The sequence below is a fragment of the Xyrauchen texanus genome, chromosome 12 (assembly GCF_025860055.1).
Source record: "Xyrauchen texanus isolate HMW12.3.18 chromosome 12, RBS_HiC_50CHRs, whole genome shotgun sequence".
NCBI lineage: Eukaryota > Metazoa > Chordata > Actinopteri > Cypriniformes > Catostomidae > Xyrauchen > Xyrauchen texanus.
The window spans coordinates 24,183,708-24,209,204 of record NC_068287.1 but is presented as its reverse complement, the minus strand read 5'-3'; the positions used below and the strand labels follow the sequence as shown (position 1 = coordinate 24,209,204).

The following is a 25,497-nucleotide window of genomic DNA, read 5'->3' as shown; positions in this document are numbered from 1 at the left end:
GGGACTTGCTTCTATATTTTGTTATCTAATGCAATGATTATATTTGTACCTTTTTAGTCTGCCTTACCATACGTGTCTGTTTACTATATAACCCCACTCTATGTGCAAATTGGAGATGTAATTATGACTTATAGTGTGAAATACAGTGGCTTATTAAGTCACCAAATCTTGATTGTAGCAATTGGTTTAATATGTCAGCATTTACTGTATGTGACATGCATTGTAAAGTCCTGAAAAATAACATTTGTGCTGGACTTTTCTCAGGACTACACAGGTTCAGAAATATTAGTGTCTGGTAATGCCACCTTGAGTTTGAAAACAGACAAACCTAACATCAAGATGATCAACGATGCCTGTGAGGTACAAACTCAACATCTTAGACTTTGTATAGCTGTCTCGTAGAGCTCTCTCCTACATAACTTTAGCATAAGTGAGGGAAAATCAAATAAATATTAAAATGAGGCAATTTTTCTGTATATATTTTCTGTTTAGATGACTTTTTATGCATTAGAGATAAATGACAGTAAACATCTTTTCTCTGTTTAGTTCTCAGTATTTATTGAGTCTGCAGGGACAGAAAAGGGTCCATATGAAGCACCTCTCTGGATAATCATTGTGTCTGTCCTGGCAGGAGTAATTCTGTTGGGTTTGATTGTCATTCTCATGTGGAAGGTGAGGATCCTTTTGTGCTCCACACCTCATGATGATTTCAATTTGTTCTCACATTCGTATGTGATTCTGGATGAAATTACACTATAACTTCAGTTGATTTTATTATTATGCTTGAACACCATCATAGTGTGAAGGCTGTTGTGTAACTCCTCAAGTGGTCCTGTGACCTTGAGAGGAGCAGCAACATACAGTATAAAGCTACATGTTTTAATCATTATTTTATGATAGATAGATAGATAGATAGATAGATAGATAGATAGATAGATAGATAGATAGATAGATAGAGAGATGGATGGATGGATGGATGAATGGACAGATGGAGGAGGGAGGGATGGATTGATGAATGGACAGATGGAGGAGGGAGGGATGGATAGATGGATGGATGGATGGATGGATGGATGGGTGGATGGATGACAGATGGATGGAGATATAATATATATATATATATATATATATATATATATATATATATATATATATATATATATATATATATGGATGGTTGGATACATAGACAAATGGATGGATGGATGGATATACAGATGGATGATGGATGGATAGACAGATAGACAGATAGAGACTAGATGTGTGGATGGATGAATGAATGAATGAGATGGACCGGACGGACGGACGGACGGACGGACGGACGGACGGATGGATGGATGGATGGATTATACAAACTTTCTGATTATTTGCTGGTTTTAATTTGATCGTGGATCCCAGATTACTATTGCACAGATGCAATTTAATCTTAGACATTTCTATGATGTATTTAAAATTGCACACCATGTACTCATTACAGTTGTAACCAGAAGAAAAATTGTGGATTCAAGCCTAGGTCACTTCCTCCAGCAATGTCTGTTTTGTTTGATGGCTCATATCTAAATCCTGTTCCCCAGTTTGGCTTCTTCAAGAGGGCCAACACCAGAGAGCTTTATGAGGCCAAGGCCCAGAAAGCTGAGATGAAAACACAGCCATCTGAAAATGACCGCCTTACTGAGGACGACTGAGATTCGTTGGCCTTTTGTGGGCCTCTGACACAAATTGCAAGGTTGTAGGTCCCACAGCCAACAGCTCTCTACCTTTTAAAATGCTTGGCTTAAATTAATATTTCTCCCAGAAATGCAAATTCTGTCATCATTTACTCAACCTCATGTGTTCCAAACCTGTATGACTTTCTTTTTTTCTGTGGAACTCAAAAGAAGATGTTTAGCAACTATTTTGACAACAAGCACCATAAAGCTATTATTAAAGCACCAACTCTATTATTATTATTATTATTATTATTTTCCAAATGTTCTCAAGCCATACGATAGCTTTGTGTGTGGAACAGAAATTAAGTAATTACTCTAAAACTGAAACACAGGTGAAGTTTGCGAGCTACAGTGGAGGGGAAGAATTTCAGTGATTTTCAGTTTGGTCTGTTCCTCACACACAGCTATTGTATGACTTGGAATATAGCACATGAGTGGTACTTTTATGGTGCTTTTTTTATCATTTTGGAGCTCCACAAGCATCTTGAATGAAAAAAGCAGCTTGAACATTCATCAAAACCTCTCTGTTTGTGTTCCATAGAGGAATAAAATTCACACAGGTTTGGAATGACATAAGGTGAGTAAATGCTGACAGAATTAACCCTTAAATCAACAATAATTTATTGCATGTAAGATCCTATGATACTGACTTTCTCCTTTCCTTTTGTACCACTAGACAATGAAACACTTGCTTTGTCTGTTTTTACTCTCATCATTGCTCTCAAAAGCACAAGAGTTTTTTTTTTCCTGAAACAAATTGATATGTAAAGCTCTTCATTATGTCCTCAAGCATTTGATACTGTTATCTTGGAGATAGACTGTTTTAAAACAGCAAGTGTACTGTATATTGCTTTTATCTAACTTCTGAAAGTCTTCCTTTGACAAGACTAATAACTTCCTTCTGCGATACCAATGTTCCTTTCTTTTTTGCTGTTTGAGAGTTTGCTTTCAACTGCAACAAACTTCTTCAGATCACCTCTTTTCTTACAGAGCTAATAAGCTTCGTCAAAACCTTCTTCAAAGCTTTTGCTTATTTATCACTGGTTTTATACACGCTCTCTCTGTCTCCAAATTCAGTCTCTTTATGATTTTGGTTGAGTTTAAAGAATTGTTTCACTCAGTTGATATCGTATACTGATGCTAATCAATAATCTCATGAAATGACTTTAATCGAGTATCTCAGATTTGGAATGCTGCATGCAGATTTCAGTGATCTCAAATCTTCACTGAATAAATGCTGGTTACCATGCCACTGTAATGCTGCTTGTTAAGAGAATGTTGTATAAAGATTGCTCTCTCACAATGTCCTTCTTATGTTCTCACAGAGTGGGTTTTTTTTAATTCAGCGGGCTGCCTATTTCAGAACTATGCCAAAATACCAAGGAGTGAAGATATGTAAGAAGGAACAGTATCAGGGCTTTTTGATTGTGGGAACCAACAAGAAACACTGGATCACAAACTGGACTGAACAATAACAGTACTACTGATGAAAGCACTCTCAAACTGTCTCTCCTAGACAGTGGAATGAGAAGACACTTGAGAATTGTTTATGTATTAAAAAGAATGGAATCTTCTTGGAATCTATCTTGCTCATTACAAACTGTTGGACAGGAACTGATTTTATAGAATGTAAATATGTAAATTTTGTTACTGTTTTTCAACTGAAGACATGTTATATATGTATGTTTTATTGCTACCACATCTTAATTGTCTTTCTTTTGCATTTATCCGTGTGATGATTTTTACCTTTTATGTCACTTAACTAAAAATAGAACAGTATTTTGTGCTGAAATGGTCTGATGCTTGCTAACATGCAGTGCTAAGATGTTATGGCCAGTCATGACACTCTTTCTGTCCTCTTTTTTGGTATTTGGTTTAGATATTTAGATGGCTTTTATCACAATTTTTATCTTGAATCAGGTCAAGTGTATGTGAAACAGTGATGGATTGTTTTACATAAGCAATTAGTGCCGCATTCTTAAAGGGATAGTTCAACCAAAAAGGAAAATTCTCTCATGATTTACTCAATCTCATGACATCCCAGTCTGTGTGACTTTCTTTCTTCTGCTGATAACAGTTTTTTTAGAAGCTTTGTGGGTCAATACAATGCAAGTGAATGGTGGACAGAATTTTGAAGCTCCAAGAGGCACATAAACGCAGCATAAAATAATCCATATAACTCCAGTTATTTAATCCATGTCTTCAGAAGTGATCCATTTGGTTTTGGTAAGAACAGACCAAAATGTAACTCCTATTTTGCTATAAATCTTGACATCAGCAGTCTCCTTGGAGATCATGATTTCAAGCTCGTTTCCATTTTCATAGCACCATCTAGAGCTCTGCGCATGCATCCATGCATTTGCAATGGCAAAACCAATAAAACTAGTTTTATGGATTATTTGTATGCTGCTTTATGTGCTTTTTGGAGTTTCAAAGTTTTGGTCACCATTCACTTGTATAGGATGGACCTACAGAGCTGAAATATTCTTCTAAAAATGTCTGTGTTCTGAAGAAGAAAAAAGTCATTAACACGTATGGCATGAGCATGAGGCAAATGATAAGATAATTTTCATTTTTTGGTGAACTATCCCTTTAAGTGTGAATCATGTCTGTTAACGCAGGATGGTAAACACACACACACAAATATATTCGTAGCCTATGCAATTGGGACGGTACCTACTCAAATTCAGCCCATTTTAGCTCCACTCTGGTGTCTGTCGCTTTTATGAAGTGTGTGTGTGATGTGTACATGCTCTAATAGTTTGTGAGCGAATTTCACACTCAAGCTTTCAAATATCTCGTGGGAATTCATGTAGTTTGTGTGATGGAAATGTGATGATTACATTTGTCATGATTTTGTGGATATGATGTTTTGATACAGTGATTTATTTCTGTATTTAAAATGTTTCATTAATTGAGTGACTGATGTTTACATGTCTGTCTTAAATGTTCGTATGTATTTTAAAATAATTACTGCGCTCTCATGTGTCATCCTGCAAATCTAAGTAGCTGAAAGCTGCTATCAAAAGCTCGCGCATTAATTAGTTCTTAAAGCTACCGTAGAAAATGAATAAAGTGATAGCTTCAAAATACAATGATTGCATGTTTTGTGGTTTTCCCAGACCTTAATGCGAGCTCTTGTTACTAAATTTAAAAGCAAAGATGAACATAAATGTGATGTTTTCTAATCCTGTTAAGCCTAACACCAGCAAGAACGTAATTGCATTAGAGTTTGAATAGATGTCAAAACTAACCGCATTCTCAAGCGTGCATCACGGGAGCGCGTGCCCCGCCTGCAGCAGGATTAGCACGCGCTTAAACCTCAGATCCGCGCGCACGGGCAGGTAACGCAGCCAGCATCATCCACGACTCAATAGAACACACAAGATTTAATAAGTACCTTTGTATTTCTGTTTTGCTACGTATGATACCAGCGACTAATCAATTTATGAACTTTTAAGTTTCAATGCTGAAAACTGTCAATTGATCTTTCGTTTCGTAAATTTCATAGAACATCTGCGCTCTGGGTCTGGGATATTTGGAAAGGACGACTTTCATCGCATTTGAGAGTGACGGGACCCGAGCCCGCGCCGTTCGCTCCGAATGATGCTTCAGACTTTGACTCGTGTTATCAAGTTAATTACCTGAATCGAAGCGTGATGGTCATGGACTAGATGAAGAATGCATCACGTTTGGGAGTTCGTTCTGATTCTCAACATTAATGTCGTCTTTGTAGAAGGTAAATTGTGTTCAGATATCAAAATCGATTAACTGGTCCCGAAAAGAAAGTGACAAGTTTCGTTAAACTGTTGTCAGCTCCGTTTTTAATGCATTGACTAATTTTCATAATAATTCATTTAAATATATAGCTACATAAAAAAGTACATGTAAATACGTGCTTACGTAAATACGTAAGTATTTTTTATATCGCTATCACCCAAAGCAAATGTTGCACAATGTTGGATTTATACTGTCTGAAGTGAACATTTAAGGGTAAATGGAAAATTTTTAAATGGGGTAGGAGGTATTATGAGCTAAATTTGTCCACTATTTATTTTTTCTTGCCATTGTTGTTTCCATCATGTGTTCTCTTTTCCCTCTCACCTTAATTATCGCTTCTCAAAAAAGAGTTGTCCTTGGTGCTAATAATTTGGAAACATTTCCCTAATAAGTGAAAACATCTTATAGCCTAATATTAAATACAATATCATGATTTTATCACTTAGAAATATAAAATAAGAGAAAGTTACCTTAAAAGACAAGAAACCTACTGAGATAAGAGTATTAAATAAAAAGGTGTTATGAAAGAGAAGGGGAAAAAAACAGTTGTAATGAAGTTCCTCAGAGTCTATGTTTGTTTGCACTTTTTGTTTTGTTATGTTTTATTTTTGGCAGTCATGAGACTGACATCAGTTTCTCTCCCAGGGATGGAGATCTCAAACACAAGTTAGATCTTCAAAGAGTTAGATGTTATGTGCATGTAGGATTTGCATTTGAAAGTTGGATTTGAGGTAGACTTAATCTAATGCAGAAGGGAGGACTGTATAGAAAGAGATAAGGGCACCTGATAAAATGTATGTAGTTTATTTTCTCATTTCAGTCAGTACTATCACAATGACTTATGCATATCAAACACAGGCAAAGAGACTGAGAGTTACAGAAGAGCTGTACATGCAAGCTCTCCAGAGTTTTCCTTATGTAAAATGTATATATATATACATATATACAGGATGTTCAATTCAGTATCACACAGTGAATCTACACTCACTGAGCACTTTATTAGGAACACCTGTACACCTACATAATCATGTGATTATTTAATTAGCCAATCGTGTGGCAGCTATGCAATGCATAAAATCATGCAATTACAGGTCAGTAGCTTCAATTAATGTTCACATGGGGGAAAAAATTATCTCAGTGATTTTGATTGTAGCATGATTGTTGGTGCCAGACAGGTTGTTTGAGTATTTCTGTAACTGCTGATCTCCTTGGATTTTCATGCACAACAGTATCTAGAGTTTACTCAGAATGGTGCCAACAACAAAAGACATCCAGTGAGTGACAGTTCTACAGACAGAAACGCCTTGTTGATGAGAGAGATCAATAGAGATGGCCAGACTGGTATGAGCTGACAGAAAATCTACGGTAACTCAGATAACCACTCTGTACAATTGTAGTGAGCTGAATAGCATCTTAGAATGGACAACATGTCGAACCATGAGGCGGGTGGGTAAAAACAGCAGAAGACCATGTTGGGAACTTTATTTATGACTATATTTTTCCTAATGAAGTGTTTAGTGAGTGTATTTTAGAGAAAAACACAATAGAGAATATATGGGTAGCTGGGGCTTAATTGAGTGTCAACATTTTATGAATCTCCCAGTGTATGAAACTCGAGTCCTTGCACCGGCACATGTAGCAAATCCATGCAATCCTGACTCTTCCAGATTCTGCAGATACTGAGAGTAATTTCAGAAAAGTGGCTTCCTACCAGTGGTATTAGCGAAAATGCACCGCATTCTCATATCTCAGATATAAATGTAGATAAATTGGTGTGGAAGCAAATTGCTGCCGAATGCTACTGTGCTCCGTTCATGACGGGCACATCAAAGTGTGCTGGCCTGAGAGTAGAGCTGCGGTGTGGTGTATTAAAGAGAAGCCCTGGGTGCCTGACTTGGCAGTGGAAATGATGCAAGCTGCAGCTTGAAGCCAGAGGGAGAGAGGTGAGGGGAATAGTGATGTGATATAACAGAGTGAATTCAGAATGCAGAAGTCTGCTGCCTCTCTGACCTACTTTTAAGCTCCGCTGATAGGGCCCAGAGCAGAGGATGCAGAATGCATCTGTTGTCATCTCAAAAATTAGTTTTTCAGGCAGTTAAGCAGTGTGATATACAAATATTTAATTGAGACATTTACATATAACTCGTATCTACAATTTTTATCAAATAAATTGACTTAGATAATACATTTTTCCACTAAATACTGTGAATATTTTAAATGTGCCTTGAAATATGAGAAGAAACAACTAGATAGGAGAAACTTCTCTCCTCGGGGAGCTGAAGTCTATTACAGGTGTGACTGCTATTTCAAAGTGCCATAGGTGAGTGATGTTTGAATCTTCTCTTTGCTCACAGCACAGCCGGTTTCATCAAAGCTTCACGATGGATGGTGGGCATACAAAGATGTTGTCCAGGGGAGCTTTATACCAGGTAAGCCTTTCAAAATCAAAATAAAAAGATGAGACTGTGCAGAATGTGCCTTGACAAGAGTCTTGCTGTTTGCCACTAAGACTTTTTTAAGGTATGCATGGATATACCCCATGAAACTTTCTCTGTGCCAATTAATATTTTATTCTGCTTGAACGTATGCTGCGTGAAGGGTCTGGTTTTTACACAAGATGACAATATATTTAACACATGCTGCATCCTAAATGAGGGCTTAAATGTTGGGTTACATACTGTATGTGCTTACATTTCAACATTATAAATAGCCTGATGCGTTTAAGATTACTGGATGATGTATGTGAGTTATTAAAGCTTTACAACTTTAAGCATCTTACCGGGGATATGAGTGAATAAGTTATAATCCATTTTTACAGCTTGTGGTTTCAACTGATTAATGTGATTGCCACTGCAGCAACTTTATGAGTTTTATTTATGGTAATTAATTAAGATGTCAGAATAAGCAAATTTACTGTATGGAGCCAGCAAAGGAGCTCTCTGAACTTTGACAAGGATCATAATATTATTTTGCTGTTCAGAATGCTTTAAAGCTTTTAATAAGAAAGCGATCAAAAGGGGCCAGAACTATACAATGGGAGGTTGAATGTTTTGTAAGGAATGGTCTTTTATATTTCACCAAAGGCAGGCTTGGTGAGCTTACACAGACACAGCCTATAGCATCAATCACAGCTGTAGCGAATATCAAATAAGCCCCATAGCAACTCATAAATATATGTATTGCACATAAATTGACCTCTTTAGTAAGTGTTCTGTGAGGGAGAAAAGCTATCTGGATTTATATTGCATAAATGTCCTTGAGACTTTAAAAAAAAAAGAACTAAGCGTAAAGAAAGATGATGAGAAAGCATTCAAAGAGCAAACGTCATCAGTTCCCTAGAGTAGGTCTGGATTAATCTTAAGACATTCCTCACAAGCATGTATCTTGTTTTCTTGTCCAATGGTTTGAGAAAACCATTTTTTTAAGCTTGAGTACTTGTGATACTTGTTCAGTTGTCAAAAATGTTGACTATTCAATGCATTCTTATTGGTGTACTTAGTCATTTTATGTTTATGTTGCACTTGTCAATATGGCAGTCACTTTGGACTGATTCTGACGCCAAATGACATGGACAGAATGCAAAAGCTGCTGCATTATTTACAGTCAGCCATGATTCATTTATTCTACATTCGGAAGTGTCCAATAACATAGGGGTTACTGAGATAATGTGAGTATTATTTGTCTGGTCTCCATGTGGAGACCTACTGCATGTATAAATATAGCTCTTTTATTTGGTCACTGAATTCTTCATCTCAGTGAGTGTACCAAAGTTGTACATAATATTTTTCCAACTTGATCACACAAGAATTTGACATGCTGATTTCAAATTTCCATGTACACTGAAATCGACCACATTCTGATGAATTACTGACAACCGCCAGGGTTGGGCTACAGAGGCATAAGGCCTGAATGTTTTCAGTAAAGCCCCAAATGTTTTTATCATCTTGCAGTGATTTAAAAAGTATCAGTGTTTCAGTATCAAATTGATACTATATTGTAATATATTTTAATATTAAGTAATATATATACAGGTGAAACTCGAAAAATTAGAATATCGTGCAAAAGTTCATTAATTTCAGTAATTCAACTTAAAAGGTGAAACTAATATATTATATAGACTCATTACAAGCAAAGTAAGATATTTCAAGCCTTTATTTGATATCATTTTTATGATTATGGCTTACAGCTTATGAAAACCCCAAATTCAGAATCTCAGAAAATTAGAATATTGTGAAAAGGTTCAGTATTGTAGGCTCAAAGTGTCACACTCTAATCAGCTAAACACCTGCAAAGGGTTCCTGAGCCTTTAAATGGTCTCTCAGTCTGGTTCAGTTGAATTCACAATCATGGGGAAGACTGCTGACCTGACAGTTGTGCAGAAAACCATCATTGACACTCTCCACAAGGAGGGAAAGCCTCAAAAGGTAATTGCAAAAGAAGTTGGATGTTCTCAAAGTGCTGTATCAAAGCACATTAATAGAAAGTTAAGTGGAAGGGAAAAGTGTGGAAGAAAAAGGTGCACAAGCAGCAGGGATGACCGTAGCCTGGAGAGGATTGTCAGGAAAAGGCCATTCAAATGTGTGGGGGAGCTTCACAAGGAGTGGACTGAGGCTTCAAATGTCGTATTCCTCTTGTCAAGCCGCTCCTGAACAACAAACAACGTCAGAAGTGTCTTACTTGGGCTAAAGAAAAAAAGAACTGGTCTGTTGCTCAGTGGTCCAAAGTCCTCTTTTCTGATGAGAGCAAATTTTGCATCTCATTTGGAAACCAAGGTCCCAGAGGCTGGAGGAAGAATGGAGAGGCACACAATCCAAGATGCTTGAAGTCCAGTGTGAAGTTTCCACAGTCTGTGTTGGTTTGGGGAGCCATGTCATCGGCTGGTGTTGGTCCACTGTGCTTTATTAAGTCCAGAGTCAACGCAGCCGTCTACCGGGACATTTTAGAGCACTTCATGCTTCCTTCAGCAGACAAGCTTTATGGAGATGCTGACTTCATTTTCCAGCAGGACTTGGCACCTGCCCACACTGCCAAAAGTACCAAAATCTGGTTCAATGACCATGGTATTACTGTGCTTGATTGGCCAGCAAACTCGCCTGACCTGAACCCCATAGAGAATCTATGGGGCATTGCTAAGAGAAAGATGAGAGACATGAGACCAAACAATGCAGAAGAGCTGAAGGCCACTATTGAAGCATTTTGGTCTTCCATAACACCTCAGCAGTGCCACAGGCTGATAGCATCCATGCCACGCCGCATTGAGGCAGTAATTAATGCAAAAGGGGCCCAAACCAAGTACTGAGTACATATGCATGATTATACTTTTCAGAGGGCCGACATTTCTGTATTTAAAATCTTTTTTTTTTATTGATTTCATGTAATATTCTAATTTTCTGAGATTTTGAATTTGGGGTTTTCATAAGCTCTAAGCAATAATCATAAAAATTATATCAAATAAAGGCTTGAAATATCTTACTTTGCTTGTAATGAGTCTATATAATATATTAGTTTCACCTTTAAGTTGAATTACTGAAATTAATGAACTTTTGCACGATATTCAAATTTTTCGAGTTTCACCTGTATAAATTAATGATACCAGTTTTTGTACTTTATTAAAGTACTCATCCTAGTTCTTTCAAACACTCATGCTTTCGTGCGGTCAAAATGAGTCTTGGTGAGATACTGGAAACCGGTGGAAAATTAATTAAGATTAATAAATGCTGTAAAAGTATTGTTCATTGTTAGTTCATGTTAACCAATGTTGTTAACCAATGTTAACAAATGTAACCTTATTGTAAAGTGTTAACAAATTTATAAAATAAATACATTCTCATAATTACCTATTTTAGCCAATTTACAGCCTGCTATCTTCTAAACTAACTTTAAACACCTAACAAATCAATAATATACTATTAAATTGTCAATTATACACAATGCTCATTGATCTATGGAAAGCTGAAAGAAACAACAACAACAAAAAATGATTACGTTTTAAAGTACACAGTGTTAAAATCACACAATTTGTGAAATGTCCAGTGAAGAGTGCCAAAAGTGAGTGAAATGGTGTCATAATCGGACAGGGTTTTTAAGGCAAATGTTAGATGGAGGTGGAACGTACCTCCCTGTAATGATGTAGGTGCGGGTCAAGAGACAAGGCAGACTGGGGTGTGGATCCAAATGCGGCTTTTATTGTTGGCACAAAAGAAAACTAAACACTGGACAAAAATAAAGGCCCACGATGGGGAAAAACCTAAACTAACAAACTGGTGGAACACAGGTAGGGGAACATCCACGAAGGGCTGGGACGACAGGAACGGGTTACCGGGTAGGGAAAACACGAGGAGCAGGGTAACCTCCTAAGGACAGGAAACAACGGGCAGAGAACACGAGCGTGAGACAAAGAGTAGCATACATACACAACTCCACGAGGGACTAAAGCGATAACGCATACGACAATGGGAAGGGAAAACAGCGGGGTTTAAATAACGAGACACGGTGATGACAAAATGACAAACAGGTGCGGACAATAACACTCGAGACAGGGCCGGAAGCAACGGGAAGGAGGGAAGTGTAGTTTTCACAGAGACAGTGAAACACGGGCGGACAACACGGAAGACATGACAGGGAGCGTGAAGTGGAAAGTGACTAGTGACGGGTGAAACAGAGGACACGGGACGGAGAACACGAACACGGTGCAGACGACGCTGAACACGGTGCGGGTGACACGAAGCGCAGTGCAGGTGAGCGGGATCGTGACATAACCCCCTCAAAAGGACCGGATTCCAGACGGTCTAAACAAAAGGAAAAGAAACAATAAAAAAGAGTGAAGAAACAAGGAGAGGGATAGACTGGGGGAAAACAGACAGACCAGGGGAAGAACAAGGGGCACAAAGACAGTTCACGGGGGTGCAAGGGGTGCTGAGACAGGCCAGGGGGCGATTAGGCAGTCCACGGGAGGCAGGCAGACCAGGGAGGCCGAGAGGGTAGACAGACTGACCAGGGGGTACACTGGGCAGGTAGGAAGTCCGGGGGCACAGAGGGCAAGACAGGCAGTCTATGGGGGTGTGTCAAGGGTCCAGGGTCAGGTGATCTGGTGGACAACCACCGGGTAGGGATAGATTCAGGTGGCCGCAGAAAGGAGGCCGGTTGGGGTGGCCCGGAGCTGGCCATTTGGCAAGGACAGGGACCGGGTCGGGGGCCTAGGAGGTGGCCACTGGACAGGGACTGGGCCCGGAGGCCGGGAGAAAGGACTCAGGGCGGGAGCAGGGGCCCTGGATGGAGGCCCCAGGACGGGGACAGAGTCAGAGGTCCTGGGTGGAGGCCACAAGACAGGGACCGAGGAGCAGGGCCTGGGAGGTGGTTGTGGACCTATGGCCGGTTCAGGGGACCTGGGAGATGAGGCCACTGGGGAAGCTGGCGGAGCCGCGTGAGGTGGAGCCAAGGAGGACCTCTGAGGCGGGCAGTCGAAGACTTGGGTGGCGGCGCCAGCAGGGAGGCATAGGCAGGGACGCAGGAGACCCTGGGGCGGAGTGGTAGAAAGCTTGGGAGGCGGCGCCGTGGAAGGCTCGGGAGACGGAGCCGAGGAAGGCTCGGAAGGTGGAGCCGGGGAGGCGATGGCGTGAGAGGGCTCTGAAGGCGGAGCTGAGGGAGGCTCAGGAGGCGGAGCCGAAGGAGGTTCTAGAGGTGGAGGCCTGGATGGCTCTGGAGGTGGAGCCGAGGAAGGCGCTATGGAGAAGGCTCAGAAGACGGAGCAGAGGAAGGCCTAGGTGGTGGAGCTGAGGGTGGCACAGGAGACGGAGCCCAGGAAGGCTCTGGGGACGGAGCCGGGAGGCTCTGGAGGCGGAGCCAGAGAAGGCTCGGGAGGCGGAGCCGTAGGGAGGCTCTGGAGGAGGCCCGGAAGGCAGAGCCGTGGAAGGCTCGAGAGGCTTGTAGGGCGGAGCCCTGGGACGCTCGAGAGGCTTGAGGGGCGGAGCCCTGGAAGGCTCGAGAGGCTTGAGGGGCGGAGCCCTGGAAGGCTCGAGAGGCTTGGGGGGCGGAGCCCTGGAAGGCTCGAGAGGCTTGAGGGGCGGAGCCCTGGAAGGCTCGAGAGGCTTGAGGGGCGGAGCCCTGGAAGGCTCGAGAGGCGGAGCCCTGGAAGGCTCGAGAGGCTTGAGGGGCGGAGCCCTGGAAGGCTCGAGAGGCTTGAGAGGCGGAGCCCTGGAAGGCTCGAGAGGCGGAGCCCCGGGAGGCTCGAGAGGCTTGAGGGGCGGAGCCCTGGAAGGCTCGAGAGGCTTGAGGGGCGGAGCCATGGAAGGCTCGAGAGGCTTGAGGGGCGGAGCCATGGAAGGCTCGAGAGACTTGAGGGGCGGAGCCATGGAAGGCTCGAGAGGCTTGAGGGGCGGAGCCCTGGAAGGCTCGAGAGGCTTGAGAGGCGGAGCCCTGGAAGGCTCGAGAGGCGGAGCCCTGGAAGGCTCGAGAGGCTTGAGAGGCGGAGCCCTGGAAGGCTCGAGAGGCTTAAGAGGTGGAGCTCTGGGAAGCTCGGAGGGCGGAGCTCTGGAAAGCTCGGGAGGCTTGAGAGACGGAGCCCTGGAAGGCTCGAGAGGCTTGAGGGGCGGAGCCATGGAAGGCTCGAGAGGCTTAAGAGGTGGAGCTCTGGGAAGCTCGGAGGGCGGAGCTCTGGAAAGCTCGGGAGGCTTGAGAGACGGAGCCCTGGAAGGCCTCGAGAGGCTTGAGGGGCGGAGCCATGGAAGGCCTCGAGAGGCTTGAGAGGCGGAGCCCTGGAAGGCCTCGAGAGGCTTAAGAGGTGGAGCTCTGGGAAGCTCGGAGGGCGGAGCTCTGGAAAGCCTCGGGAGGCTTGAGAGACGGAGCCCTGGAAGGCTCGGAGAGGCTTGAGGGCGGAGCCATGGAAGGCCTCGAGGGGCTTGAGAGGCGGAGCCCTGGAAGGCTCGAGAGGCTTAAGAGGTGGAGCTCTGGGAAGCTCGGAGGGCGGAGCTCTGGAAAGCTCGGGAGGCGGAGCTCTGGAAAGCTCGGAAGGCTCGGAAGGCGGAGCTCGGGGAAGCTCGGAAGGCGGAGCTCTGGAAGGCTCGAGGGACTTGAGAGACTTGGGAGGTGGAGCCCTGGGGGCTCGAGAGCGCCGGCTCTTGGACCGGTCACGACCATAGGCACTGGCACTGACTCTTGGATCGGTCAGTGAGCTGCTGGCGCAGGCTCTTGGACGGTCACGGCTACTGGCTCTGGCTCTTGGACGGTCGGGGCTACTGGCATTGGCTCTTGGACGGTCATGGCTACTGGCACTGGCTCTGGGACGGTCATGGCTACTGGCGCTGGCTCAGGGACGGTCATGGCTACTGGCGCTGGCTCAGGGACGGTCGAGGCTACAGGCGCTGGCTCAGGGACGGTCGAGGCTACAGGCGCTGGCTCAGGGACGGTCGAGGCTACAGGCGCTGGCTCAGGGACGGTCGAGGCTACAGGCGCTGGCTCAGGGACGGTCGAGGCTACAGGCGCTGGCTCAGGGACGGTCGAGGCTACAGGCGCTGGCTCAGGGACGTTTGGGGCTTGCGGCACTGGCTCATAGACGTTTGAGGCTTGCGGCACTGGCTCATAGACGTTTGAGGCTTGCGGCACTGGCTCATAGACGTTTGAGGCTTCGGGTTCAGGCTCGGTTACCGTGGGTGGCGAGGCCTCGGGCTCGCTCACGGTGACATGCGTGGGCTTTAGCTCGCTCACCGTGACATGCGTGGATCGGGAGGCGGAGACCGTCTTCTCTCCTCCTTCGAGCAGACGCAGTGGGCGCGCTGGCTCGAGGAAGGCGACTGGCGTGGGGACGGGCTCGCTAACAGGTGGGGCTGGCGCGACAGGAAGCGTCAAGGGCGACTGGGGAGCCACCACAGTGGGAGGAGAGGTGGAGTCCTCCTTAGCGAAGACCACGGTGTAGGGTGAGCCGCAGACCAGTAAGGTTGCCTCCAGGAAGTCGTGGAGGGTCCACCCAGGCGCTGCCGGTGGTAACCGCTCTCTGAGTGAGCCATGTAAAGTGTCCCTGAAGAAGACCACCAGGGCTGAGTCCGGAAATCAGTGAGCTTCGCCAGCCGAGGAAGTCGCTGATGTGGTCTTCGACAGGGCGGTCCTCTTGTTTGAGGCTGAGCAGCCGGTAGTTGGTCCGAATCACCGCTGGATCCATATTGGTCGTGGCGTTCTGTAATGATGTAGGTGCGGTCAAGAGACAAGGCAGACTGGGGTGTGGATCCAAATGCGCTTTTATTGTTGGCACAAAAGAAAACTAAACACTGGACAAAAATAAAGGCCCACGATGGGGAAAAACCTAAACTAACAAACTGGTGGAACACAGGTAGGGGAACATCCACGAAGGGCTGGGACGACAGGAACGGGTTACCGGGTAGGGAAAACACGAGGAGCAGGGTAACCTCCTAAGGACAGGAAACAACGGGCAGAGAACACGAGCGTGAGACAAAGAGTAGCATACATACACAACTCCACGAGGGACGAAACGATAACGCACGACAATGGGAAGGGAAAACAGCGGGGTTTAAATAACGAGACACGGTGATGACAAAATGACAAACAGGTGCGGACAATAACACTCAGACAGGGCCGGAAGCAACGGGAAGGAGGGAAGTGTAGTTTTCACAGAGACAGTGAAACACGGGCGGACAACACGGAAGACATGACAGGGAGCGTGAAGTGGAAAGTGACTAGTGACGGGTGAAACAGAGGACACGGGACGGAGAACACGAAACACGGTGCAGACGACGCGAAACACGGTGCGGGTGACACGAAACGCAGTGCAGGTGAGCGGGATCGTGACACTCCCTAACCTAAACATAACATTAGTGTCCTAAAAGCAAATGAGAGTTGAACAAAACAGACATCCTTACCCTAAACCAACACCAAGGGCTCTATTTTTGTTTGTGCGCTTATTATAAGTGCAATTTTCATGCCAGGGTCAATGGCCGTGGGTGTGAGTGTGAGTGTTAGCACTACTGTGCATGTATACACACAAACTGTGGGTTTATTGTATGTATATGAAGTGGCACAAAGCACAATTTCCTATTTTCTTGATAAATATGACGTTTCAAAAGCCAATTTCAGTTTCTGATTTTGCAGTTTGGAGATTCCACCAGCAGGTGGTAATTAAGTCCATGTCCAAACTTTGAATATACAGTGGAACATTAAATTATGTCCATGATGATCACTTTTGTATCTGTATGAAACAAATATATATGAGATTTTTGTTAAACTATCAAGGTTGTGTTTTATTTTTCAATTATTATTATGTTTAGCCTATATTTACAATTGTATTTATGATCTAATTTGTATTAGTGATTTTCCACCTGTTATCGTAGGTTGATTTTTAAGTCACTGCAAAAGGGGCGGGTAAAAGAAGTTGAAGGTAAAATGTTTGGATTTGGGAAGATTGTTATACAGTGGTGACCAAAAATATTGGCACCTAGGTAAATATGAGCAAAGAAGACTGGGAAAAAAAACTCTGCATTGTTTATCCTTTTGAACTAACCTTTAATTGAAATAAAACAATTGAAAAGGGAAAAATCTCATTATTAAATAAATATTTTTTTCAAAAAGACATTGGCCATAATTATTGGCACCCTTTTATTCAAAATGTTTTGCAACCTCCTTTTACAAAGATAACAGCTCTAAGTCTTCTCACACAGAATCTCTACAGATCCTCCAAATTCAGAGGTCCATGTTGGTGGACTCTCTTCTTCAGTTGATCCCACAAATTTTCTATGGGGTTCAGGTCAGGGGACTGGCATGGCCATGGCAGAACCTTGATTTTGTGGTCAGTGAACCATTTTGTGTTGATTTTGATGTTTGTTTTGGATCATTGTCTTGCTGAAAGATCCAACCAGGGCCCATTGTAAGATTTCTGGCAGAGGCATCCAGGTTTTTATTTTTTTATTTGTTGGTATTTGATAGAGACCGTGATGCCATGTATCTGAACAAGATGTCCAGGACCTCTGGCAGAAAAACAGCCCAACAACATTAAAGATCCAGCACCATATTTAAACTTGGGCATTGGGTATTTTATCTCTCGGTGCGCCAAACACATCATCGGTTTGCTGCCAAAAAGCTCTTTTTTTTTTTTTTTTTGTTAAATCTGACTGTAGAACCCTGGAAATGGTAATTTTCAATGCTTTGGCTATTTTCTTATAGTCACTTCCCATTTTGTGAAGCTCAACAACCTTTTGCCACACATCAGAACTGTATTCTTTAGTCTAACCCACTGTTATTGATGATTAAGGGAATTTGTCGTGTGTTACCTCATATTTACACCCTTGTAAAACAGGAAGTCATGGCTGAACAATTTCATGTTCCTAGTCAACCAGGTGCACTAAAAAATTTAAAATATGATTGGGAATATACTTTAGATATATTTTACTCATAAGAATTTCTTTTGGGTGCCAATAATTGTGGCCAACGTGTTTTGGAGAGAAATATTTATTTATTAATGAAATACAGTATATCACAAAAGTGAGTACACCCCTCACATTTTTCTAAATATTTGATTATATCTTTTCATGTGACCACACTGAAGAAATGACACTTTGCTACAATGTAAAGTAGTGAGTGTACAGCTTGTATAACAGTGTAAATTTGCTGTCCCCTCAAAATAACTCAACACACCGCCATTAATGTCTAAACCACTGGCAACAAAAGTGAGTACACCCTAAGTGAAACTGTCCAAATTGGGCCCAATTAGCCTTTTTCCCTCCCCAGTGTCATGTGACTCATTAGTGTTACAAGGTCTCAGGTTTGAATGGGGAGCAGGTATGTTAAATTTGGTGTCATCACTATCACACTCCCTCATACTGGTCATTGGAAGTTCAACATGGCACCTAATGACAAATAACTCTGAGGATCTGAAAAAAAAGAATTGTTGCTCTTCATAAATATGGCCTAGGCTATAAGAAGATTGCCAAAACCCTGACACTGAGCTGCAGCATGGTGGCCAAGACCATACAGCGGTTTAACAGGACAGGTTCCACTCAGAACAGGCCTCGCTATGGTCGACCAAAGACGTTGAGGGCACATGCTCAGCGTCATATCCAGAGGTTGTCTTTGGGAAATAGGTGTATGAGTGCTGCCAGCATTGTTGCAGAGGTTGAAGGGGTGGGGGTTCAGCCTGTCAGTTCTCAGACCATACGCCGCACACTGCATCAAATTGGTCTGCATGGCTGTCGTCCCAGAAGGAAGCCTCTTCTAAAGATGATGCACAAGAAAGCCCACAAACAGCTTGCTGAAGACAAGCAGACTAAGGACATGGATTACTGGAACCATGTCCTGTAGTCTGATGAGACCAAGATAAACTTATTTGGATCAGATGGTGTCAAGCATGTGTGGCGGCAACAAGGTGAGGAGTACATAGGAGTACAAGTGTGTCTTGCCTACTCTCAAGCATGGTGGTGGGAGTGTCATGGTCTGGGGCTGCATGAGTGCTGCCAGCACTGGAGAGCAACAGTTCATTGTGGGAACCATGAATGCCAACATGTACTGTGACATACTGCAGCAGAGCACGATCCCCTCCCTTCGGAGACTGGGCCGCAGGGCAGTATTCCAGCATGATAACGACACCTCCAAGACGACCACTGCCTTGCTATAGAAGCAGAGGGTGAAGGTGATGGACTGGCCAAGCATGTCTCCAGACCTAAACCCTATTGAGTATCTGTGGGGCATCCTCAAACAGAAGGTGGAGGAGCACAAGGTCTCTAACATCCACCAGCTCCGTGATGTCGTCATGGAGGAATGGAAGAGGACTCCAGTGGCAACCTGTGAAGCTCTGGTGAACTCCATGCCCAAGAGGGTTAAAGCAGTGCTGGAAAATAATGGTGGCCACTCAAAATATTGACACTTTGGGCCCAATTTGGACATTTTCGCTTAGGGGTGTACTCATTTTTGTGAGATACTGTATATTCCCTCTTTCAATGAAAGATCAGAAGGATAAACAATGCTGATTTGTTTCACAGCCTTCTTTGCTCATATTTACCAAGGGTGCCAATATTTTTGGCTACCACTGTGTAAGCTTTTGTTTGACCACTACGTTATTTTGGTTAAATTTTAAAATGGTTAAAAATGATTAAAAAATGTTAATCAGTATCGACTGGTAGAAGTGAAGTGTATGCCTTCTCTGACACTTTTGGCTCATGTGTCAGCTTGTGTGCTTGGCTGGGCTCGAGCCTCAGTCTTCCGAGTTCAAAGTCCAACACTATCAGGTGAGCTATGCAAGTTATTCACGTTGGAATTTGTGTTCTAAATGTAGTGTCTGTAACACAAGATTTAAAATTTATTGTTTTGGAAATGATGTGTTAGTGTTTTGAAATCATAACATAGTAGTGTGTTAGTAATAGATCGAAATATTAGTGTTCATAATCAGCCATTGCACTTGAAAGTGAATTAAACACACAGTTGTTTGTAGCCCCTCTGCTGTTAATTCCACTAGGAAACTGTGGTGAAACATAGATTGTTGTATGTAAAACTCAGTTTGCAAAAAAGTAGGTTTTAATACATATCCACAGAGGTCTGGGCTAAGCCTGTATTATCCACTGACAAGTGGTATCCTCAATCAGATCATTTTAAATTAATTCAAGCATGTTCCCCTTTTCCTATGTCTCTACTTCAGCCTGATCTCACAGTGAAATCTTAAAGAGTAGACCAACTATTCTTTCTGTAAAATCGGTATACGTTGACCAAAATTTTGAAACACTGCCCCAGTGGCCAAAGTGGTAAGTGTTGTAGGGGATATGGGCATGTGTGAGCACCATTTATGTCCAGGAGAGTTTGCCAATAGCTAGTAGTGAAGCAAGTTGTTTTCAGCTTTACAGGACGTTATACAATGAAGAAAAAGGTAAACCCATTGAAATGGGGATAATGGTTAATAAAATATATATTTCTTTAATACACCATTTTCAGCAAAAAAATCTACTCTCTTTTGGCTCCTCCCTGTACAACAATTCTAGCTTCAGCCACTGGAGGCAGTGGTTTGAATTTCAATAAGCTTAGATCTATTTCAGCTGCAAAGATTTTTACCACCTGTCGGCGAATCCAGTGTGATCAGTCTGACTGACGTTCTATTCAAGTTCTACTCTATAGTTTAAGCACATTCTGTTAATTTATTTATGTGTAAAACTGAAGAAATTAACAACTAAAATGAGGGGAAAATCAATTAGTGCCCCTTTAAGTATAAGACGCAAGAATGATTGATTCATCATAGTACTTAATGCAGGAATAAGTTGTCCACAGTTACTTTGATCCTTGCAGGCACATGTATAAGCTTTCATCTCACAATTAAAAGGCCCCATTTAATTTCTTCTAATTTTAGTATAGAAGGAAGACATTCTCCTCGAATGCTCCAAAAAGTCTCATGCTTGAGTCATGGGCATAATCTCACTTCAATGAGATAGAATATATAAAGACTATTCATAAAATAGTCTTTAATTTGTACATATTAATGAATTAATATTTCTGTCATGTATTTAGTGTGAGCTTATTATATGCTTACATATACACTTAAAAATGAGAACATGTTATATTGAGAATTAGACTGAGGTTACTACATAAGATGTACGGTAATACTTTTAAAATGCATGTTGCATTTGGGGAACAGCACAAGTTGATGTCGAATTGAGAGCTTCTCGCATTATATTTTGTTAAAACCTTAACCAATGGCCTGAAGCTGCCATATGTGTAATTGTTTTATTATTTTAATCTTAGTGCAGTGTAACTTTATGCTGTGCAATCACTAGAGTTTACTCTTGAGTATGCTTGCTTTTAACTTTTTAACATTTAAAAGTTCAAGTTTAATGATAAACAATAATTAACTTTCGGGTTATATTGCAGAGGTAATTTATGTGCTACTATTAAAGAAAACTCAGTATACTGTGATTAAATGTTAAATGCTCAGCTATCAGTGAGGTAAACAAACATTGTCTAAGCAAATCTGAAAATAAATAAAAACATTCCTAATCACTTTTTCCTATTTACAAAATTGGACTGTTAATTAAATTCTTAGTTGCACAAGAGTACAATGGCTTTGGGCCTCCTTCACTCATTCTTTTTTAAGAGCGTTTCTGTGTAAATCATTCGTAAAGCCATTCTTACATTAATTTTCACATTAAATTCAATGCAACAATTTAAATAATACTTGTTGCACGAACATTTTACAAAGTAATTCATTCTGATCGTTTTATGAGGAGAGAGAATGCGTAAAATGTATATATTTGTTTTAAAATGTTTGCACTACTTCCAACTTTCAATATGATGCAACATCAGCATTCAGTCTTGCATTGTAATGTTCTATAGTTGGTGTATTATTTGTCCCTTGTTATACCTAAAAAGCAATTTAAGAGAGTTCTCATTAATGTATTGCACCCCAAGCCAAATCTGACACCGATCCCTTTGGATGAGTCTGTCACATCTGTAGACCTCTCATCAATTGCTACAGCAAAATCACTGTATCACTCTAGATAGGACAAACCATTAGCATCTGAGATCAAAACTCTTTGCTGACCTTATCAATGGATTCAGAGAGAGTTATTTTATCTAAAACATAATGTTTCAATAAATTAATTACATTTTTCAAAATCAGTGTTGACCGGTTGATGTGAATTGCATGCCGATACAATCCCTGTTAATACTAGTCATGATTTGTGTGTCAGTAGATAAAAATGATTAATAATACTTAAATACTCTGTAATTTAACAGAGCCTTCATCCATATCCTGTATGAAAGGACCGTTTCACATACATCTAACAAGGACGCACAACGAAAAGTAAATCCATATTTCTATTCTTACAATTCATTGCATACAGTCCATTTACACTACACACTTCTTATGGATATACTGTCTTTGTGACCTGATTAGCGCCTTGCATGCTCGATTTCCCAAACTGACTTGTGCCTAAACTTCACGCACGCTTGCACAAAAATACCAACACTTCGTGACTTGCTCATTGACTTGGCCCTTATGACTTAAGGCATTGTGCTTCGCTTAACCCTTGCATGCTTAAAATAGGGCGCTTCATTTATTTATTTATTATTTGTCTTTTTTTGTCTCTCTTTAAAGGGATAGTCCATCAAAAATTTATATTCTATCAACATTTATTCACTCACATGTTGTTCCAAACTTGTATGACTTTCTTTCTTTTTGTGGAATACAAAAGAAAATGTAACCGTTCACTTTCATTGCATCTCTTTTTTTATACAATGGAAGTGAATGGTGAATGAGGCTATCATTCTGCCAAACATGTTTCATTAAATAAGGAAAGGGTTTGGAACAGCATGAGCATCAGTAAATAATGACAGATTTTTGGAGGGGTGAATAATCCTTCTAAGTGTTTTAGTTTTATATGCAATGTTTGGATTTCTCTATTTTTCCTTTTTAGATTATACAACAAAGATCTGACTAGTTTATTGCTTTCGGAATTTAATATCTCATGTCTTCATGTTTTTATTGTGTCAGGCTCTCATTATGTACAGAATGCATAGAATTATGGGACCAGCTGGAACCTTAGGTTCTTCTAAATAAGCACAATTTGTAACTAGTTTCACAGTTTTAAAAGTAGTTTTGTAAGCAGTTTCATGCCCCATCTGTCCTTGAAATTTAAGGAAGCAAAGAGAGAGGAATTTGAAAGACAAATTTATTTTTTTACAGATTCTACGTAATGAGCTCATTGGCTAACAAAATGTCAGACAAAAACACGATTACTGTGTAAAGAGATGCTGAAAATACACAAATACTGTGTAAATAGCTTTGATGCATTCGAAGAAAGGGAGCTTGTGTAATTGTGTTTCCTATTATATAATGATCTCAAATGCTTTTACCCATTCAAATGTAATATCTCAACACATCAAGCTCATGTAGTCTAGTCCAGTTTCACCACTAACCTCTGAAAGAGCAACATAAGAAGAGAATAAAATCAGGTCAGGGTGTTGCAGGTTCATAAGAGTGATCAGCTGGCTAAATCTGTTTAGAATCTCATCCTAAGGGGATAAAAGGTGCTACTCTCTCCACTGAAGCATCCTAGCTCTTGATGATCTAATGAGGCTGACGTGTATATAATAGTGTATATAGTCCACAAAATCACCCTGAGTAATCGCTTACTAATTCCATCTGTGTTTCTTTTTCTTGAGTTTGCTTTTGTGAAGCGAATTGCAATAACAGGCAGCTCTTTGATTTGGATGCATGAGCCTCATGATAATGACATTTTTTAAAAGAGAGGCGACAAAGTGACTAGTGGTAAAATTTGTTGCTAGACAAAAGTTTGTTGCAACGACACGAGAGTGCAGCGACTGGTGTGCCTTATTGTGTTTTATTGTTTTGTTGTGAAGCTAAAGTTTTCGAGAAGTTGATGTTAACTGACTGAACTAAGAAAAGCACTGAGAAGGCTTCACTCATGTATACTTAAAGGAGACCTATTATTCCCCTTTTTTCAAGATGTAATATACGTCTCAGGTGTCCCCAGAATGTGTCTGTGAAGTTTCAGCTCAAAATACCCCACGGATCATTAATTATGTATTATGTAAATACCTCTTTTTGGGTGGAATCAAAAACACACTGTTTTTGTGTGTGTCTCTTTAAATGCAAATGAGCTGCTGCTCCCCTCCCACGACATAGCTCTGGTCTCCGTAAATACAATCAGAGACAATGGTAACTTTAGCTGCATTAGCCATGGAATCAGCTAACAAGCATATTCGGGAAAGGCGATTTGCAAACATTCACAAAATATAAAGTTTTACTTACTTACATCTTTACGATACTTACATCTTCAGGATATAAAGCTGGAACATGAACAGTTGGTACAGATCGATGCTTGAGAATAATTTTTTTTAAATCCTACTCATTCACAAAGCAGTCCGGTGTAAAATTATTTGCACAAACATACATTAATTTTTGTTTCACATTTCCTTCAAAAACAAAACTTCTCAAAAAATCCTTCATAAAAGAGTTGAAAGCCATGAACCAAACCAACGAGCTGTTAGGTGAATCACAAAATTACAAAATTAGTTTTGGGGCATAAAAGTATTTGAAAATCTGACAAAAAGAAATAGGTACAAGGCTGTTTACTTACAGTCTTTCACAAGGGCATGAACTACAATCCTATGAAGCATTGCGAATAATGTCATTGAATGAAAAACTATTGGAACATATAAAATTATATGCACAAATACATAAGTAGTTTAAGACTGAATAGAGACTGACTCAATTTACATCATTCACAGTGCATCGTGGGCTTGGTTGGTTACAGTTCTATGATTGTTGAAGCTTTTTCTGCTGGATCATGGGTATTATAGCTGTTTACTATGAATTCTGCTCAAATTCGATTTTCTAACAATGAAGTGGAAATAAGGTGGACTGATGGCTTCAACTAGGGATGCACGGATATGGAAATTCTGGCCAGCCCAATACCAATATCCAATAATTATTTATATTTGGAGGCCAATAGCCGATATATTTGCTGATAAATCTAAATCTGGAAATAAATATATATTCTGTGTGCATGATTACGAAAACAAAAGGCTCAGCTTATAAAGCCACATCCAGAACACTTCAAAATTAAACCAAACATGGAAAATTGCTTTTATATTAAAACAACGTCAAATGCAGAAACGAAGGAATCTGCAAGGAAACTTCTAAATCTTTTTCTTCCAACAATCATTTACTAAATGTAGCCTACTTTGAACCAATTAAATAAATACATTTTACATTGCCATGGCCTACTTTCTTTTATTTAATAAAGTCTATTGACTCTTTATTGCAATTATATATTTATTGGAATGTATAATACATTTTATGAGTGAGTTACTTTTATAAATATAGTGCATTGCACTTAATTCAAACCTGTCAAAAGACCACAATCAGGAATTCAAACAAACTCACTGTAAACATGACAATGTGTTTTAACATAGAAACAAAATAAAGAAACAAAATGCATGTGTTGCATTGGCAATTGAATTGTGTTTACTCAGATCCAGAATGATCTTTTTAAGTAAAATCTGCTACATT

At 41.1% G+C, this 25,497-nt stretch overlaps 2 protein-coding genes across 2 annotated transcripts in view; both read left to right on the top strand.

The window, feature by feature from the left end:
* LOC127652253 (integrin alpha-3-like) overlaps nt 1–4,790 on the top strand; it is a 60,893-nt gene extending 56,103 nt beyond the window's left edge. Inside the window, exons 23-26 of the mRNA XM_052138388.1 lie at nt 265–360; nt 547–672; nt 1,572–1,723; nt 3,032–4,790. Coding sequence (XP_051994348.1) covers nt 265–360; nt 547–672; nt 1,572–1,682 — 333 coding nt within the window. The 3' untranslated portion in view covers nt 1,683–1,723; nt 3,032–4,790. The remainder of the gene's footprint in view (nt 1–264; nt 361–546; nt 673–1,571; nt 1,724–3,031) is intronic.
* Nucleotides 4,791–5,058: 268 nt separating this feature from the next.
* The window catches only part of LOC127653270 (carbonic anhydrase-related protein 10-like), a 35,672-nt gene continuing 15,233 nt past the window's right edge, over nt 5,059–25,497 (top strand). The window contains exons 1-3 of the mRNA XM_052139905.1: nt 5,059–5,102; nt 5,218–5,445; nt 7,841–7,915. Of these exons, the coding sequence (XP_051995865.1) occupies nt 5,388–5,445; nt 7,841–7,915 (133 nt within the window). The 5' untranslated portion in view covers nt 5,059–5,102; nt 5,218–5,387. The remainder of the gene's footprint in view (nt 5,103–5,217; nt 5,446–7,840; nt 7,916–25,497) is intronic.